We start from the raw sequence: 18,534 nt of genomic DNA on the forward strand, positions 1-18,534 counted from the left end.
TCATGCTTTTTAACCTCCAATAATTTCATCTTCATTTATATAATTAGTTTTCCCATTTTTGAAATGGTAATAATTAAACCACTTACGCTTTTATTGTAAGAATTAAATATGTAAATGTATGAGAAGTGTTTTAAAGAGTGCATGGTACATAAAAATTGATTAAAAGTATTCTTTTTTATTATTATTATTATTAAATCATAGCTCAGTACATTAATGCGATCATGGGACACCAAACACTGGTTTTATAGACCGTTTGACACATTTCATCACACTGGTTAACATAGCCTTCCTGGCATTTTCTTAGTTATTGTGTTAAGACATTTACATTCTACATTTACTAAGTTTCACATATACCCTTGTAAGACGCACCACAGGTGTGATCCCACCAATCACCCTCCTTCTGCCCACCTCCCCCCTCCCTCCCCTCCCTTTTCCCCTTCCCCCTATTCTTGGGTTATAACTGGGTTATAGCTTTCATGTGAAAGCCATAAATTAGTTTCATAGTAGGGCTGAGTCCATTAGATACTTTTTCTTCCATTCTTGAGATACTTTACTAAGAAGAATATGTTCCAGCTCCATCCGTGTAAACATGACAGAGGTAAATCTCCATCTTCCTTTCTCCATAACATTCCATGGTGTACATATACCCCAATTTATTAATCCATTCGTGGATCGATGGGCACTTGGGCTTTTTCCATGACTTAGCAATTATGAATTGGGCTGCAATAAACATTCTGGTACAAATATCTTTGTTATGATGTGATTTTTGGTCTTCTGGGTGTATACCTAGTAGAGGAACTATAGGATTGAATGGCAGATCTATTTTTAGATCTCTAAGTGTTCTCCAAATGTCTTTCCAAAGGGAATGTATTAATTTGCATTCCTACCAGCAGTGTAGAAGTGTTCCCTTTTCTCCACATCCACGCCAACATCTCTGGTCTTAGAATTTTGTGATATGGGCTAATCTTACTGGACTTAGATGATATCTCAAAGTAGTTTTGATTTGCATTTCTCTGATGATTAAAGATGATGAGCATTTTTTCATATGTCTGTAGGCTGTGCGCCTGTCTTCTTTAGAGAAGTTTCTCTTCAAGTCCCTTGCCCAACCTGCGATGGGATCACTTGTTCTTTTCTTGCTTATATGTTTGAGTTCTCCGTGGATTCTGGTTATTAAACCTTTGTCAGAGACATAACCTGCAAATATCTTCTCCCATTCTGAGGGCTGTTTGCTTGCTTTACTAACTGTGTTCTTGGCTGTGCAGAAGCTTTTTAGTTTGATCAGGTCCCAGTAGTGTATTTTTGAAGCTGCTTCAAATGCCCGGGGAGTCCTCCTCATAAAAAACTTGCCCAGACCGATTTCTTCAAGGGTTTTCCCTGAACTCTCCTCTAGTATTTTTATAGTTTCATGTCTTAAGTTTGAATCTTTAATCCGGTGAGAGTCTATCTTAGTTAATGGTGAAAGATGTGGGCCTTGTTTCAGTCTCCTGCAGGTTGCCAGCCAGTTCACCCATCACCATTCATTAAATAGGGAATCTTTTCCCCACTGAATGTTTTTAATTGGCTTGTCAAAGATCAAATAATGGCAAGTAGCTGTATTCATCTCTTGGTTCTCTATTCTGTTCCAGACATCTACTTCTCTGTTTTTGTGCCAGTATCATGCTGTTTTGATCACTATCGATTTATAGTACAGTCTAAGGTCTGGTAGCATGATTCCTCCTGCTTTGTTTATTTCTGAGTAATGTCTTGGCTAGTCGAGGTTTTTTTTGATTCCATATAAAACGAAGTATTATTTTTTCAAGATCTTGAAAGTATGACAGTGGAGCTTTAATAGGGATTGCATTAAAATTGTATAGTGCTTTGGGTAGTATGGACATTTTAACAATGTTGATTCTTCCCAGCCATGAGCATGGTATGTTTTTCCATTTGTTAACATTTTCAGCTATTTCTTTTCTTAGAGTTTCATAGTTCTCTTTATAGAGATCATTCACGTCCTTTGTTAGATAAACTCCCAAATCTTTCATCTTCTTTGGCACGACGGTGAATGGAATAGAGTCCTTAACTGTTTTTTCAACTTGACTATTGTTGGTATATATAAAGGCTACCAATTTATGAATGTTGATTTTGTAACCTGAAACACTGCTGTATTTCTTGATCACTTCTAAGAGTTTTGTAGTAGAATCCCTGGTGTTTTCCAGATACACAATATATCATCTGCGAAGAGCAAAAGTTTGATCTCTTCTGACCCTATTTGGATACCCTTGACCACCTTTTCTTCCCTAATTGCAGTGGTAAAAACTCCCTTTACAATGTTAAAGAGCAGCGGAGACAATAGGCAGCCTTGTCTGGTTCCTGATCTAAGTGGAAATGATTTCAATTTAACTCCATTCAATATGATATTGGCTGTGGGTTTGCTGTAGATGGCCTCTATCAGTTTAAGAAATGTCCCTTCTCAGGCGGCGCCTGTGGCTCAGCAGGTAGGGCGCCGGTCCCATATGCCAGAGGTGGCAGGTTCAAACCCAGCCCCGGCCAAAAAAAAAAAAAAAAAAAGAAATGTCCCTTCTCTACCAATTTTCTTTTTTTTTTTCCTACCAATTTTCTTAAGTGCTCTGATCATGAAGGGATGCTGGATATTATCAAAAGCTTTTTCTGCATCAATTGAGAGAATAATGTGTTCTTTGTTTGTTAATTTGTTTATGTGCTGAATTATACTTATAAATTTACATATATTGAACCAGCCTTGAGACCCTGGAATAAAACCGACTTGGTCATGATGTATAATTTGTTTGATGTGTTGCTGGATTCTGTTTGTTAGGATCTTGTTGAATATTTTTGCATCTATATTCATTAGTGATATTGGTCTATAATTTTCTTTACTTGTTGGGTCTTTTCCTGGTTTGGGGATCAGGGTGATGTTTGCTTCATAGAACATTTGGGTAGTCTTCCTTCTTTTTCTACATTTTGGAACAGGTTGAGTACTATAGGTACTAACTCCTCTTTAAAGGGTTGGAAGAATTCTGACATGGAGCCATCTGGTCCTGGGCTTTCCTTTTTAGGGATATTTTGTATGGTTGATGCTATTTCAGAACTTGATATAGGCCTGTTCAACATTTCCACTTGATTCTGGCTAAGTCTTGGAAGGTGACATGCTTAAAAGTATTGGTCAATTTCCTTCAGATTTTCATATTTCTGACAATAAAGTTTCTTGTAATATTCATTAAGGATTTTTGAATTTCTGAGGAGTCTGTTATTTTGTCTTTGTAGCTTATGATTGATGATATTAGAGATTTTGCTCCTTTTTTTCTTGGTTAGGTTAGCCAAAGGTTTATCTATGTTATTGACCTTTTCAAAAAAATAACTTTTTGATGTATTGAACTATTGTATAATTCTTTTGTTTTCAATTTCATTTAATTCTGCTTTAATTTTGGTTATTTCTTTTCTTCCACTGGGTTTGGGGGTGAAATGTTCATCCTTTTCCAGTTGCTTGAGATGTCCCATTAAGTTGTTAACTTCCTTTCTTTCCGGTTCTCTTGAGGAAGGCTTGCAGTGCTATAAATTTCCCTTTTAGGACTGCCTTTGCGGTGTCCCAGAGGTTCTGATAATTCATGTCTTCATTGTCATTTTGTTCCAAAAATTTGGCAATTTCCTTCTTAATCTCATCTCTGACCCAGCTATCATTCAGCATAAGGTTATTTAACTTCCATGTTTTTGTATGAGTATGCAGATTCCTGTTGTTACTGAGTTCAACTTTTATTCCATGATGATCTCAGAAGAAGCAAGGAATAATTTCTATTCCCTTAAATTTACTGAGGTAAGACTTGTGACTAAGATGTGATCAATTTTGGAGTGTGTTCTGAGAGCTGATGAGAAGTATGTGTATTCAGTTTTATTGGGATGAAATGTTCTGTAGATGTCTGCTAAATCCAAATGTTGGATGGATAGGTTTAAATCTAAAATTTCTTTGCTCAGGTTCTTATTCGAGGATCGATTCAACTCTGCCAAAGGAGTGTTGAAATCTCCATCTATTATGGAGCTGAAGGAAATCAAGTTGCTCATGTCTGATAGAGCTTCTCTTATAAATTGAGGTGCATTCTGGTTGGGTACATAGATATTAATAATTGAAATCTCATCATATTGAGTATTACCCTTAACAAATATGAAGTGACCATTCTTATCCTTCCTTACTTTTGTTGGTTTAAAGCCTAATGTATCTGCAAATGAAATTGCAACACCTGCTTTTTTCTGATTACCATTTGCCTGAAATATGGATGACCATCCTTTTACCCTGAGTCTATATTTATCTTTTAAGGTAAGATGTGACTCTTGTATGCAACAAATATCTGGCCTGAGTTTTTGTATCCAGTCAACTAACCTGTGACTCTTTAGAGGACAGTATAAGCTGTTCACATTAATGGAGAATATTGATAAGTCTGGTAAAATTTTGGGTATCGAGTTTTTCGAAAGTCCAGTGGACATTTTTAATCCTTTCACCACTGTGGAAGTTGGAGTTTGATTTAAAGTTTCTGAGTGAGTTTACTTTTGTGGTAGAGGATTGGGGTGGTCATTATGTAGGATAGGTCTGAAAATATCCTGAAGAGCTGGTTTGGTTATGGAAAATTTCTTCAACATATGAATGTCATTAAAGTATTTAATTTCTCCATCATAAATGAAATTCAGTTTAGCTGGATACAGTATCCGGGGTTGAAAGTTATTTTGCTTTAGGAGATTGAAAGTTGATGACCACCCTCTTCTAGCTTAAGAAGTTTCAGCAGAGAGATCTGCAGTCATTCTAATATTCTTCCCTTTGTAGGTAATGGATTTCTTATGTCTGGCTGCTTTCAGAATTTTCTCCTTCATATTAACTTTAGTGAAGTTAATTATGATAAGCCTGGGGGATGACTTATTCGGATTGAGTCATGCCGGAGTTCTGAAACTGTCTGCTATCTGAATTTCAGAATCTCTAGGCATGTCTGGAAAATTCTCTTTCATAATTTCATGAAGAAGGGTCTCTGTGCCTTGCGATGCCACTTCATCACTTTCAGGGATTCCAATGAGGCAGATATTAGCCTTCTTTGAATTATCCCAGAGCTCTCTGAGAGAATGATCCGTTTTTGCTCTCCATTTCTCTTCCTCTTTGAGAGTTTGGGAGTGTTCAAAGGCTTTGTCTTCAATGTCAGAAATCCTTTCTTCTGCTTCCTCCACTCTGTTACTGAGGGACTCTACTGTATTTTTCTGATCTTTAAGGGCTGCAAATTCTTGCTTCAGTGCACCAAAATGTTTGGTGGTTTTGTCTTTAAATTTGTTAAATTTTTGAGACAACTTTTGAATTTGTCCTTGAATTTCTAATTCTGACTTTTGAATTACTGCTTGGATTTCTAATTCCAAATTTTCCTCCATTCTATTAATCTTGTTTGCAATCCACATTCTGAATTCGATTTCTGACATCTCAACCAGCTATTTATGAATGGTATCTTCAGTTACATCTGCCATATCTTTCCTTGTGGGGGTTGATCCATTCTTGTTATTCATGTTGCCAGAGTTTTTCCACTGATTCCGCCCCATGATTTTTTTACACCATTTGATTTTTCCCCTGGACCTTTGTCAAGGACCCGTACAGTGCTATGGTCTGAGAAACTGGGGACCTGTTTGGTGTGGTGGGGCTAAGTGGTTCTGTGTTGTTTTCAGCTGGTTTCTGTTCGACCATAGTGAACAGTTACTCTGGGTTGAATTCTCAGAAATACCAGCAATGGAGAAATACCAGCAATTAAGTTATCCTGTCCCCAACAGGCAACAATTGGAAAAGGAAAATCAAACCTTCCTACAACCACACACCCAGGGCACCACCTGAATAGTCCTCAGGAGATTAGCTTGGTTCAAAAGGTACAAATCAATTGTCTCAGTTAGCACCTATCTCAGGTGGGAGAGTTTAAAAGGTCTCTGGCAACTGGATCGCAGGGGTCTGGTGACTACTCAGATGTGGCTTGCTCGGGTGCTCCGTGGAATCAGGAGGACCCACCCAGCAAATAGATCAGTCTTGGAAGGTTGATGCCTCCTTCCCCACCTTGCACCTCTGTCACACCCAGTCACTGATAGCCCCGTAGGTCTGTGACCCAGTTGCCTGTAATGAACAGATACTCCAGGGGGTTGTACCTGACTGAATCACAAGGAAATCTATTTCTGCTCAGCCAGGCCTCTGCACTCTGCCTCTATCTATCAGGGGGAGGTGAGGCCTGACAACCTCGGGTGCTTGATGGAGGCTGGGGGGTGTTCACTCAGTTCCAGCCTTGCCCCTGATTGATGTTACTGACAGAACAGAACTGAAAAACTTTGTGGGAATTTGTTTCTGTCCCTGCTAAATTCCCCTGCAGAAGAGAAGCTGTTTTGAGTTCCCAGAGCTTGTGCCTCAGGCCCTGTCTTTGCTCCTGCAGGTTTGTTTTCGGTCAGCTGTCAGTTCTAGCCTCCTGTCTTCCTTTGTCTATAGGCTGACGATCTTCTGAGGACTGGGTGTGTCTTAGGCTCAGTAAAGCGGTCCTCTGGGTCAGCCCCACCCTGGGAACTTCCCGGCTCTGCGTGTACATTTCTAGTCCCCGTGCTCCACCCAGGCCGGTACCGCCTCAGGCAAACCCTTTACTCACTGGGCCTGCGTTTCCATCCCAGATCTGTTCCGTGGTGGTTGCCACCTGAGTAGATGCCCAGCCTCCTCTGGTTGCCCAGGGTGACAGGGGGTGTGTGGCTTCGGAGTATCCAGGAGTGAGCCCTATTGTTGCCAAAAGACGGCTGCTGCTCTGCGCCTCAGGGCACCACCACTCCAGTGTGGTTCCCTCTCAGCCGACCATCCTCTCCTCACTCCCGTGCTGCGCAGTCAGCACTGACCATCTACAGTTTAGGCCCTGTCCACACCCCTCAAAAATCACCCAAGAATCTTGACTCCTGGGGAATAGGCCTCCAGACCTCAGAGAGAGTGGAGGGGAGTGCTGGGAACTCAGAGTTGCAGGTAGAGAATATGTACAGTTTTATACAGTTTTATGCCTGTCAGGAGAACACTGTGGCACCCTAGTAGGGGAGGTAGGTCCAGTTTTTAGAAGGTCTCTCCCATGGAGCATAGTGGGAGGACCTTTGAACTTTGCTAGTTTGTTTGAGGGGCACTCCAAGCCGTTCTCATGGTGGAGGGGACTCCCGTCCACTTGGTGATGGATTTTGCACCTTTTGTTGGTATCCTTGGGGTCACAGCTCACCTCAGTGGGATTGATGTGCATTCTTCAACCTTCTCTCTTGATGCAGCTCTGATTCACCAGGTTACTTGCTAAATTTCTGTCCTTTAACTCTCCTTCTGAATGGGAGCCTCTGTGGAAAGCTGGCTTCAGTCATCCATCTTGTCTCCGCCCCCTATGTAAAAGTATTCTAATCATTACAATCTAAAAACAAAAACAAAAATATTACTTTTTATATTACTGTATATTACTATTTACATAAATCAAAACACACACAATTGCTATACACTATTTATGAATCCATATTGTCTTAATCTGATAGGACTATGCTGTTGTAACAAAATACCTGAGATTGGATACTTTATAAACAATAGAAATTTATTTCTCACACTTCTGGAGGCTGGGAAGTTCAAACTCATGGTGCTGGCTGCTTTCTGCTTCTAAGGTGTGCCTTGCTGCTTTGTCCTCACACAGTGGAAGAACAACAGAAAAGAATGAACCTACTCCCTCAGGCTTTTATAAGGCCCCAATCCCATCCACAAAGAGCTCCAACCTCATGGTTTGATCCCCTCCTAAAGGCCGCACTTCCCAATATTGTCACTTTGGTGATGAAGTTTCAATACATGAATTTTGGAGGACATATCCAGCACAGCACATACATATATACAGATGAAAAATATGATCTAAAAGACCACACACCAAAATCTTATTAGGGACAGGGTGTGATGAAAGTGGGGATACCATGGCTGGTATCCATGACTGCTACACCTCCGCCAGGGACTAGCTTCACTGCCACCCTGATCAGTTTCACCAAGGCTACTTTTAATGCCATCTCCAAGACCTATAGCTGTCTGACACCTGACCTCCAGAAAGAAATGGTAATTCGCCAAGTCAGGAATTCATGGATCATCTCACAATTCACACCAGATTCTCTGTGGAGTGGACCCTGGCTCCAGCTGTAGCTACAACATAGCATTTTTATACAAGAAAAATAAAGTGAATTAAGCCTGTTATTTTTTTATAAGATAGAAAGGAAGAAATCAAGTAACATGTAAGGTGAATACTTTCCCTGTGTTTGCTGTGTGCTCTTAGCTATCCTCAGAGTGAAACTCTCTGTAAGTAAGAGGATTAATGAGTGACTGGATGACTGTTTAGCATGATCACATAGTCCTAGAGGTGCTGCATTGGAAGGTATGACATGCCTTTCAATAAATACATTGCTTTAAGGCGGCATAATATTCCATGGTAAACATGTACCACAATTTGCTAGTCCATTTGTGGATCAATGGGCACTTGGGCTTCTTCCATGACATAGCAATTATGATTTGGGCTGCAATAAACATTCTGGTACAGATGTCTTTGTTATATTGTGATTTTTGGTCTTCTGGGTATAAACCTAGTAAAGGAATTATAGGATCAAATGGCAGGTCTATTTTTGGATCTCTTAGTATTCTCCAAACATCCTTCCAAAAGGAACGTGTTAGTGTGCCTTCCCACCAGCAGTGTAGAAGTGTGCCCTTTTCTCCACATCCATGCCAACATCTCTGGTTTTGGGATTTTGTTATGTGGGCTACTCTTACTGGTGTTAGGTGATATCTCAAAGTAGTTTTGATTTGCATTTCTCTGATGATTAAGGATGATGAGCTTTTTATCATGTGTTTGTAGATTGTGCATCTGTCTTCTTTAGAGAAGTTTCTCTTCGAGTCCCTTGCCCACCCTGAGATGGGATCACTTGTTCTTTTCTTGCTAATACGTTTGAGTTCTCTGCGGATTCTGGTTATTAAACCTTTATCGGAGGTATAACCTGCAAATATTTTCTACCATTCTGAGGGCTGTCTGCTTGCTTTACTTACTATGTTCTTAGCTGTGCCAAAGCTTTTTAGTTTGATCAGGTCCCAGTAATGTATTTTTGATACTGCTTCAATTGCCTGGGGAGTCCTCCTCATAAAATATTCACCCCGGCCAATTCCTTCAAGAATTTTCCCTGCACTTTCTTCAAGTATTTTTATAGTTTCATGTCTTAATTTTAAATCTTTTATCCAGTGAGAGTCTATCTTAATTAATGCTGTAAGGTGTGGGTCCAGTTTCAGTCTTTTACAGATCACCAGCCAGTTCACCCAGCACCATTTGTTAAATAGGGAATCTTTTCCCCACTGAATGTTTTTAATTGACTTGTCAAAGATCAAATAATGGTAAGTACCTGCATTCATCTCTTGGTTCTCTATTCTGTTCCAGTCATCTACTTCTCTGTTTTTGTGCCAGTACCATGCTGTTTTGATCACTGTCGGTTTATAGTACAAAGCATGATTCCTCCTGCTTTGTTTTTAATGCTGAGTAATGTTTTGGCTATTTGAGGTTTTTTCTGATTCCATATAAAACTAAGTATTATTTTTTCAAGATCTTTAAAATATGACAATGGAGCTTTTATAGGAATTTCATTAAAATTATATATTGCTTTGGGTAGTATAGACATTTTAACGATGTTGATTCTTCCCAGCTATGAGCATGGTATGTTTTTCCATTTGTTAACATCTTCAGCTATTTCTTTTCTTAAAGTTTCATAGTTCTCTTTATAGAGATCTTTCACATCCTTTGTTAGATAAACTCCCAAATATTTCATCTTCTTTGGCACTACTGTGAAAGGAATAGAGTCCTTGACTGTTTTTTTCAGCTTGGCTATTGTTGGTATATATAAAGGCTATAGATTTATGGGTGTTGATTTTGTAGCCTGAGACATTGCTGTATTCCTTGATCACTTCTAAAAGTTTTGTAGTAGAATCCCTAGTGTTTTCCAGATACACGATCATGTCATCTGAGAAGAGTAAAAGTTTGATCTCTTCTGACCCTATGTGGATACCCTTGATCGCCTTTTCTTCCCTAATTGCAATGGCTAAAACTTCCATTACAATGTTAAAGAGCAATGGAGAAAATGGGCAACCTTGCCTGGTTCCTGATCTAAGTGGAAATTATTTCAATTTAATTCCATTCAATACGATATTGGCTGTGGGTTTGCTGTAGATGGCCTCTATTAGTTTAAGAAATGTCCCTTCTATACCAATTTTCTTAAGTGTTCTAATCATGAAGGGATGCTGGATATCATCAAAAGCTTTTTCTGCATCAATTGAGTGAATCATATGGTCTTTACCTATGGTGCATCTTAGAATGGGTACAGGCGAAACCTGCTAAATGCAGAATACAAATGTCTACATACAATAACTAAGAAAATGCTATGAAGGCTATGTTTAACAGTTTGATGAGAATATTTCAGATTGTATATGAAACCACCACATTGTACCCCTTGATTGCACATATGTACACAGCTATGATTTAACAATAAAAAATAAATACATAAACAAAGTCAATACAAAAAATAAATAAATACATTGCTAATAATAGTTTTTAAAAATAAATGTATACATGTCTTAAGAAAATAAGTTAGGAATGAATCAGAGCAGTTGTGTGGGCAGGAGCCCCTGTCGTCTGATGAAAACTTTTGGTATCTCCCACCACTTCCACCTGCATGGCTTACTTCTTCCTTCTGTGGCGTCAAGTGCTTTGGAGTCCAAGCCCCTGTAACTGACGCCTCTGTGGGGGCATCCCCTGAATGTCTTCCCTTCTTTCATTAGTTACCACTCCTAACCATGAAGTGTTGGAAATCACTTAGAATGTGATGACTTGCTTTCCATTGTTTTGGCCATTATAGCATTATACATTTTTCATACACTTACTTTCATTTTTGAGGGATGCTCAGGCAGGAAGGGAATAAAAACAAATAGTTAAATTATTTTTAGAAGACTTCACATTTATTTTACTTAATTTTCCTTTTTTTTTATTGTAATTGTGGTTAAAAAGACACATACCATAAGAGCTATTGGCCAGCGTGGTGGCTAGCACTAATCCCAGCACTTCAGGAGGCCAAGTCAGGAGGATCACTTGAAGCCAAGAGCTTGAGGTTGTAGTGACCCATGATCACACTATTGCACTCTCACCCTGACAACTCTTGACTTATCCTCTTAACAAATTTTTAAGTATGCAGTAAGTACGTTATTAAGTATGGGCATAATATTGTACAACAGATCTTCAGAAAAGTTTTTACCTTGCAAAACCTAAACTTCATACCCATTGAACAGCAGCTCCCTGATTCCCCCTCAACTCAGCCCCTTGCAACCCCTTACCTTCTGCTTCTAGAATTTGCTTTTTTACCTGCTTTCTGGCTATCTCATCCTCATGAAGGTTTAAAAAACAAACATTTGCTGGATTTAGTATTTATTTCTATTGAATTTCACATTTTGGGTTCTAGTCCATCTTTTAATAAGACTGGGATAATTTTGATTCTTGAATACTGCATCACATAAACTTTTTGAGGATAGTCAGATTTTTAGCCCCAGCTGAAGCATCACCCTTTATTGCTCTATATTACAGTTGGTTTCTCTCCCTCCCATATTCTTATGTCCTCAACACCCCACGGGTATCCACTAATGACCAAGGCTCTTGTCCAAGGAATCTCTTCTGATAGTTTTATATTCCCACCATTAGACTCAGTCAACCGCATCTTCATATCTCAAACAAATACCATGATTAATTCATTTGCTAATGTTCGTTTAGCAAGTAAATGGCAGAACTCAGACACTTGGGTTTCATTCAAGCAATATTTGTAGATGTCTGTGTGCCTGGCATTGTGCTTAGTGCTGTGAGTATAAAGGCGAATATTGTAGGGTTTCTTGTTTAAAAAAATACAGAGAGAGAGAATGAGATAAAAAGATAGGGCTTTAATTATTTATTTTATTTATTTTTTTGAGGCAGAGTCTCACTATGTTGCCCTTGGTAGAGTGCTGTGGCATCACAGCTCATAGCAACCTCAAAGTCTTGGGTTTAAGGGATTCTCTTGCCTCAACCTCCCAAGTAGCTGGGACTATAGGCACCTGCCACAACACTTGGCTATTTTTTGTTGTAATTGTCATTGTTGTTTAGCTGGCCTGGGCTGGTTCAAACCCACCTGCCTCAGTGTATGTGGTTGGTGCCCTAACCACTGAGATACGGGCACTAAGCCATGGACTTTTTTAAACCTTCTTTGATTATGACTTATAGTAAGAAATATAGTTTACCTAATGACCTTATGCACCATACATACTGATTATGCAAGGAAAAATGTCAGAAAATAACACTGAACTTTCTACATGTGATGCACTTGACTATCCTGTTTATTTCATTTAAAACATCAGGCCATAATACACTAAATTTACAAGCCACTAACAGGCCTTGATCAAAGGTTGAAAAAAAAAAGAATTACTTAAAACAAATAATTTCAGAGAACAAAGAAAATTATGAGAATGAAATTTAGTTCCAGATTTAGAACTTTTTTTCAGATAAGTCAATGCTGCTTATTTTTAGTTTGGACTCAGGTCCCCCTTTTCAGCATTTACATTTATATATTAGCTGATCAGCACCTTGTGTGCCAAGTAGGTCATTTTTGGTGGAAATACTCTTTGATGGGAGGCAGAAAAGAGCTGAAGGTGAAGGGAAAACACGGCTAGTGGAGGATGGTTAGGTGGATGGGGTGGGCGGTGGTGGCCAAAGACTTACCTAACCCGGTCACCAGAGTAAAGAATAATCAGAAGACTACTTACAGAATTAGGAGAGTTTTTTTCCTGGGGGCTGAAATGTTGGGGTGGGGGTAATGTTTGATGGATAGAATCATTTATTTTTTTTCCCACTTTCATCAAAATCTCTATTTAGATTTTAATGTGTGGTCTTCCAGATTACTTTTTAATACCTTTACCCACATATGGATTCATAAAGAGTATATAGCAATTATTTGTGTCTTGATTCATATAAATAGTAATTTTATCTCTTCTATCCTTTAGCTCCAGAAAATCTTGCCTGGTACCCCTTGAAGGCTCAAAACCTCCCAAGCCTCCGTCCATCACTTATGTTGGATCAATACACTATGTTTTAGGGTCTTGAGAGGAGGGAGTGCTTCTTCCTTTTCTAAATTCTTTGCACCCCAGCCTGGCATGTGGTAGGTACTCACGTACACATTCCTGGAATTCCCTATGTCTCAGTTTCCTCCACTGGAAAACAACATTGGGTTAAATGATGTCCAGCGCCCTTGCAGTCCTCATAATCTTTTACTTTGACAGATCTGAAGTGGCCCCGCACTCTGCTTCACAGAAAGCCCACATTTTCTCTGTGGTTGGCCTGAGATCCGAATTCAAACCTAACTGAGCTATGCTCAATTTATGGCCTGACCTTGCCCCAGTTCAATCAGTCAGAGTGCTGTGATAAGAGCAGATGAAAGCCTGTGTGGCAGCAGCGCCTGCAGCTGAGAAGGATTCCAGCCTCCACCTCGGGCCTGCCTGCTGCTGCTGTCAGCCTGCAATTTCCTCCAAGGCTCTGAATTGGGCCGTGTGCAACAGAGGGCTGGGAAGAGCCTCTATATATTCCTCAGAGGGAGAGGCAGTTCCAGACAGTTTTGAAGTGTTGAGACTCTCTCTGCTCAAAGAAGTTATACTCAAAGTCGAGGAGCTAAGCCAGTTGCCAAAATGTGCAAAGGACTTGCAGCTTTGCCCCACTCATGCCTGGAAAGGTGAGAACCAAGTTATTCTGGTTTAAGAGATGGAGATAAGGAGAATCTTATTCAAGGGAGGATACCCAGAAACAAAAGAGGCATTGGAGTTTGTGACTAAACTGAGATAAAACAGGTGTTTTATTGTAGACTGGGAATTGTCTCTTCTCTGTAAACGATACAGAGATTTGGAAAGATCTGAGCTATGGGATATTTTAAACATCATTTAATATCCAGAATGTCATTTCCTTCAAAGAGATAGTTATTCTATAAGTGTTTATTCACAGTGAAAAATGTTTGGTTAAGAACATAGCTTCCAAAATCAAACTGTCTGCATTTGAATCCTGGCTCTACTACTTACTATTTGTGTGGCTTTGGGCAATTTATTTAGCCTCTCTTTAATCTCATTTTTCTTATCTGTAAAATGGAAATACTAAAAGTATCATTCGATCCTTACAACCGGTTTGTAAGGGTCAAATGAATGAATGTAATTGATGATGAATTAATGTGTATGGAAAGCCCAGAAAAATATCCAGCAGATAGTAGAACTGCATAAATATTAATCTTTATTAACATGCAGGGAAGGAGGGAGGCAGGTTTGCAGTGAGGGAGAGGAGATTTCTCATTGTTCTTTATACTTGCGGGGTTAGCTAGAAGTTCTTGGATTGCTGCACAGAAAAGCCCTTGGGACACAGGTGTTATTTATTAGCTAACATATTCTTTCTTAAATAAATGGAACAAAACCTTTAGGACTCCCTGCTTGTTAAGAACTCCCTGGCCAGCTTGCAGGCGTCCTCAAACTTTTTAAACAGGGGGCCAGTTCACTGTCCCTCAGACCGTTGGAGGACTGGACTATAGTTTAAAAAAAAAAACAAAACTATGAACAAATTCCTATGCACACTGCACATATCTTATTTTGAAGTAAAAAAACAAAACGGGAACAAATACAATCACACCGCCTCATGTGGCCCATGGGCCGCAGTTTGAGGACCCCTGTGAGGGAATCCTAAATATCTAGATAAAGTAAATAGAAGAAGAACAAATAATTTACTTAAGAAAATTTAACCCAATGTGAGATATTGAAAGGCCACCTCATACAGAAAAGTAGAGATGTTTCTCTGCTTTCAAAGAATTAATTTGCTTCACTTTTGTGACCCCTCATTATTTAAAGGAAATAAAGGTGACCCCTGTGCAACTCTCCATCCCTAAAGGCACTGGTGATGTTTGTTGAAACTTTGACATTGTTACTAATTTTTCCCTACACGTTCTTATAGATATGCATAATGTTTACTGAGACGTATGGATGGAACATTTCCTTCAATGATTCCTGTTACTGTTCCTGTCTGATTCACTAGCAAAATTGATACTGAATCACTTTATATGTTTTTTAACATACTTTACAGAAAAGTAATTTTATGTATCTTGTAATGCTTCCAAAAGCAAATTTTTATGCTTCAGGATAAAATTAATTTTCAAAAATGCAAGCTTTTTTTTCATAGACGGCTTGAACTTTCTAATTCACTGGAATATGAAGAATCCTACAGTTCTTATGCATCACTACATGTGTTTTTCACGATCTGGTACCTTTGTAAATAGAGTCTTATTTCTAATTATGATGCTGTCTGAGTGGAATGTTTTGCAGAAAGGCAATCATGGAGCTGTCAAGCTATTAGCATATACCCCTGGAAAGGATCTAAGATTGTCTATTCGAAGGGGACAGTGTTCCTTAACTAAACACTGCCCAACCTGCCTTCTACGCTGTGTCTTCTGACTCTCACCTCTCTCACCCACCAGGCTCCCACTTTTAAATTTGTTTTCTCCAAGCTACAAAAGGAACATGGGTAGTCTCGATGCTCAGATAAAGGTATTTAAACATCCGTATAAAATAAACTAGGGCAAAGCTATGTATTACAAGACAAATACATGGTTAATGAAGAGGTCTGTTGAAGAGTTAAATTGCAACTTTTAGGTCACATTGGAAATAATTCAGTTTTACAAAGATCAGATTAATATATTATTATTATTTATTCTGGTGAAAAGAGCACTGGTTAAAAGGGACCCGCTCAGTTTTGTCATTATCTAAATGTGTGTCTTTGAGCAAGTTACTTCACTTTGCGAAGACTCTATTTTCTAGATGAATAGGTAAAAGTTGGAATAGATATTCTCTAATATCTTTTCCAGTTCCAACATAGTGTACACAAAGTGAGATACATCTGTTTTCAGTGACTGCTGAGACATGTGATTAAAGGGAACTTTTTCCTAATATATTTTTTTCTAGAGGGTTGGGAGCAAAAGTGAGTCTAATAATGAAAAATCATTAAGGACCCAAATCTAGGCTGAAACCGCTAGTCTAAGCAGAAGCAGTTTGCCCAGTGACTGTAATACTGACTTATAAGACCACATAATTTACTTCACATGAGGGAAAATCTAACCCTAGGAAGTATTCTTTTCTTAGTGTCTAAGAAAGCTTTCAGCCTGAGTCAATTTCGACATACTTATAGAAACCCTTCTTTGTTATTTAGATTTTTAAGACTATTGCTTATTAAAACCCCAAGTAGACCTCACATATCTCTATATATGTATAGAGACAAATAATCCAAGCCTTTGAGCAATGAATGGCCACCACCCTCTGGCATATTGAAACCTGTCCTGTAAGGGTGGGAATCTTACACAGTCAATAAAAACGGAAAGAAGTGAGTCAATTGAAAGTCTTATTTTTACTTATGATTTTCAACTTTAATTTTAGGCTTCTTTTGAAAATTTGTTTTATTTTTACAGTCTCTTAAATTTCTGCATCAAGTTGTTTTTATTTGTTTCTGAGACAGGGTCTTACTCTGTTACCTGGGTTACAATCGTGTCATCACGGCTCCCTGCACCTTCAAGGTGCTGGGCTCAAGGTACCCTCCTGCCTCAGCCTCCCACGTTCTGGGATCATAGGTGTGAGCCACTGTACCTGGCCTGATTTGTGAAGTAAATATTGTTTTATGGAAAAAGATGGAAGCATTCCTTATTTTATTTTATTTTGAGACAGTCTCACTATTTCACCCTTAGTAGAGTGCAGTGGTATCACAGCTCACAGCAACCTCAAACTCTTGAGCTCATGTGATTCTCTTGCCTCAGCCTCCCGAGTAGCTAGGACTACAGGTGTCTGCCATAATACCCGGCTATTTTTAGAGATGAGGTCTCGCTCTGGCTCAGTCTGGTCTCAAACCTGTGAGCTCAGGCAATCCACCTGTTTCAGCCTCACAGAGTGCAAGGATTACAGGCTTGAGCCACGGCACCCAGCTTTCAGATTGAAGTATTCTGAGATAAAAAGTGTTATTTTGATTTCTAAAATGTTGTAACCATAATATAAAGCACCCAGTGTGGTTTCTATTGTTTTTGTTCATAGGTATTGACTAGTCTAAGTACCAAGTTCATAGTCTCTACTAAACTAACATGAGGAGTAAAGGAGTAACTAAGACTTGGCTTCTGACAAAGAACTTCCAGTGATAGAACTTTCACTAATGAAGTGTTGTAAATCTCTTACCATTGTAGATGTCTGGCACAGACCTGATCTCTGCTGCAGGCTGGGAAGGCTGATAATGGTATGCTAATGGCATGAAGTATTTAATCTGTCATTCACACAGAAGGCTTCTGGCCATCTCAAGCATGTGGCAATGCTAGGAATTTTGAGTTATAGAAAGTAAATGGGAAAGGTGATTTTAAAAAATTTACTAGTTATTATTTTAGGATTATTTTACATTTTTATTTGTTGCTTAAACTTTTATTTGCTATAAAAATTTATTTATTTTTTTACTAAGCCTTCATTTTTTTTTCCATCTTCTCTGATTGATTTGGGACAAATAAGGACAGTTTAGAGCAGAAAGGCAGCTAATTAGCAAGGCTACTCATCAACTCATACTTTGAGACTGTCAAGCCTTTGGAAGTACCAGAGTGGGTCAAGGCCCCTGGGTCTGCAAGATTAAGTAAATAAAGTCTCTTTCAAAAGCATGGGCTCATCCTTGGGCTAATTATAGAGAAAAGATAAGCATGAAGTCAATTAAAGACTGTGGTAATTAACTTGAGCAAATGATAGCTCGATTGACATGAATGCAAGATCATCAAAGAAGCCTAAAGAGAGAGTGCCAGGGCTTCCAGCTGGGTTTAGGATCACGCCTTCTGAGAGTGTGAATTTGAATATGATACATATGAATATAAACATATAGCTGATAGTCTATGATATAATTGCAAGTATTGCAATGAAACTATATAATGTAGGAAAGTTTATTCAGTAAAATTTGGAGGGGACAAGTCACTAAGAAAAACTTAGTTCTGATTCTTATGGGTGAAACAATATCAATTATTTCTCTGGATTGCCTTCCATATCTATATACTTGCTTTAGGCATATAGATCAAAAACCCATGCCTTGTTCCTAAAGAAATTTCAGCCAAGTTAGGGAGATAAATAAGAAAAAAAAGAATTAATCCTCAGTTTGGTAATCCACTATAAAAGAATCAATGTACAAAGTGCTGAGAAGTACAAAAGTGCAGAAAGTCATTGGTGGCAGGGTTGCTCATGAGAGCTTTTGGTAGTCAGGGGAGATTTTACAAGAAGCTACAGGGAGAATGTTGAACAAAGTCTAAAAGGACAGAGGAGTTAGCCAGGTCTAGATGGAAGAGAAAATAGAAGAAGGGCCTCTTAGGCCAAGGGGACAGATCCGCAAGTACAAGGACCCCGAGGGGGGAGTGCACAGGAAGAACGGCTGATGCTATGCCATC

General features: G+C 38.9%; 1 protein-coding gene across 1 annotated transcript in view; it reads left to right on the forward strand.

Moving 5' to 3' along the window:
- The first annotated feature begins 13,488 nt into the window (after positions 1 to 13,488).
- RGS5 (regulator of G protein signaling 5) overlaps positions 13,489 to 18,534 on the forward strand; it is a 57,148-nt gene continuing 52,102 nt past the window's right edge. Inside the window, exon 1 of the mRNA XM_053605431.1 lies at positions 13,489 to 13,794. Within this exon, the coding sequence (XP_053461406.1) occupies positions 13,751 to 13,794 (44 nt within the window). The 5' untranslated portion in view covers positions 13,489 to 13,750. The remainder of the gene's footprint in view (positions 13,795 to 18,534) is intronic.

Source organism: Nycticebus coucang, chromosome 10, assembly GCF_027406575.1.
Source record: "Nycticebus coucang isolate mNycCou1 chromosome 10, mNycCou1.pri, whole genome shotgun sequence".
Classification (NCBI taxonomy): Eukaryota; Metazoa; Chordata; class Mammalia; order Primates; family Lorisidae; genus Nycticebus; species Nycticebus coucang.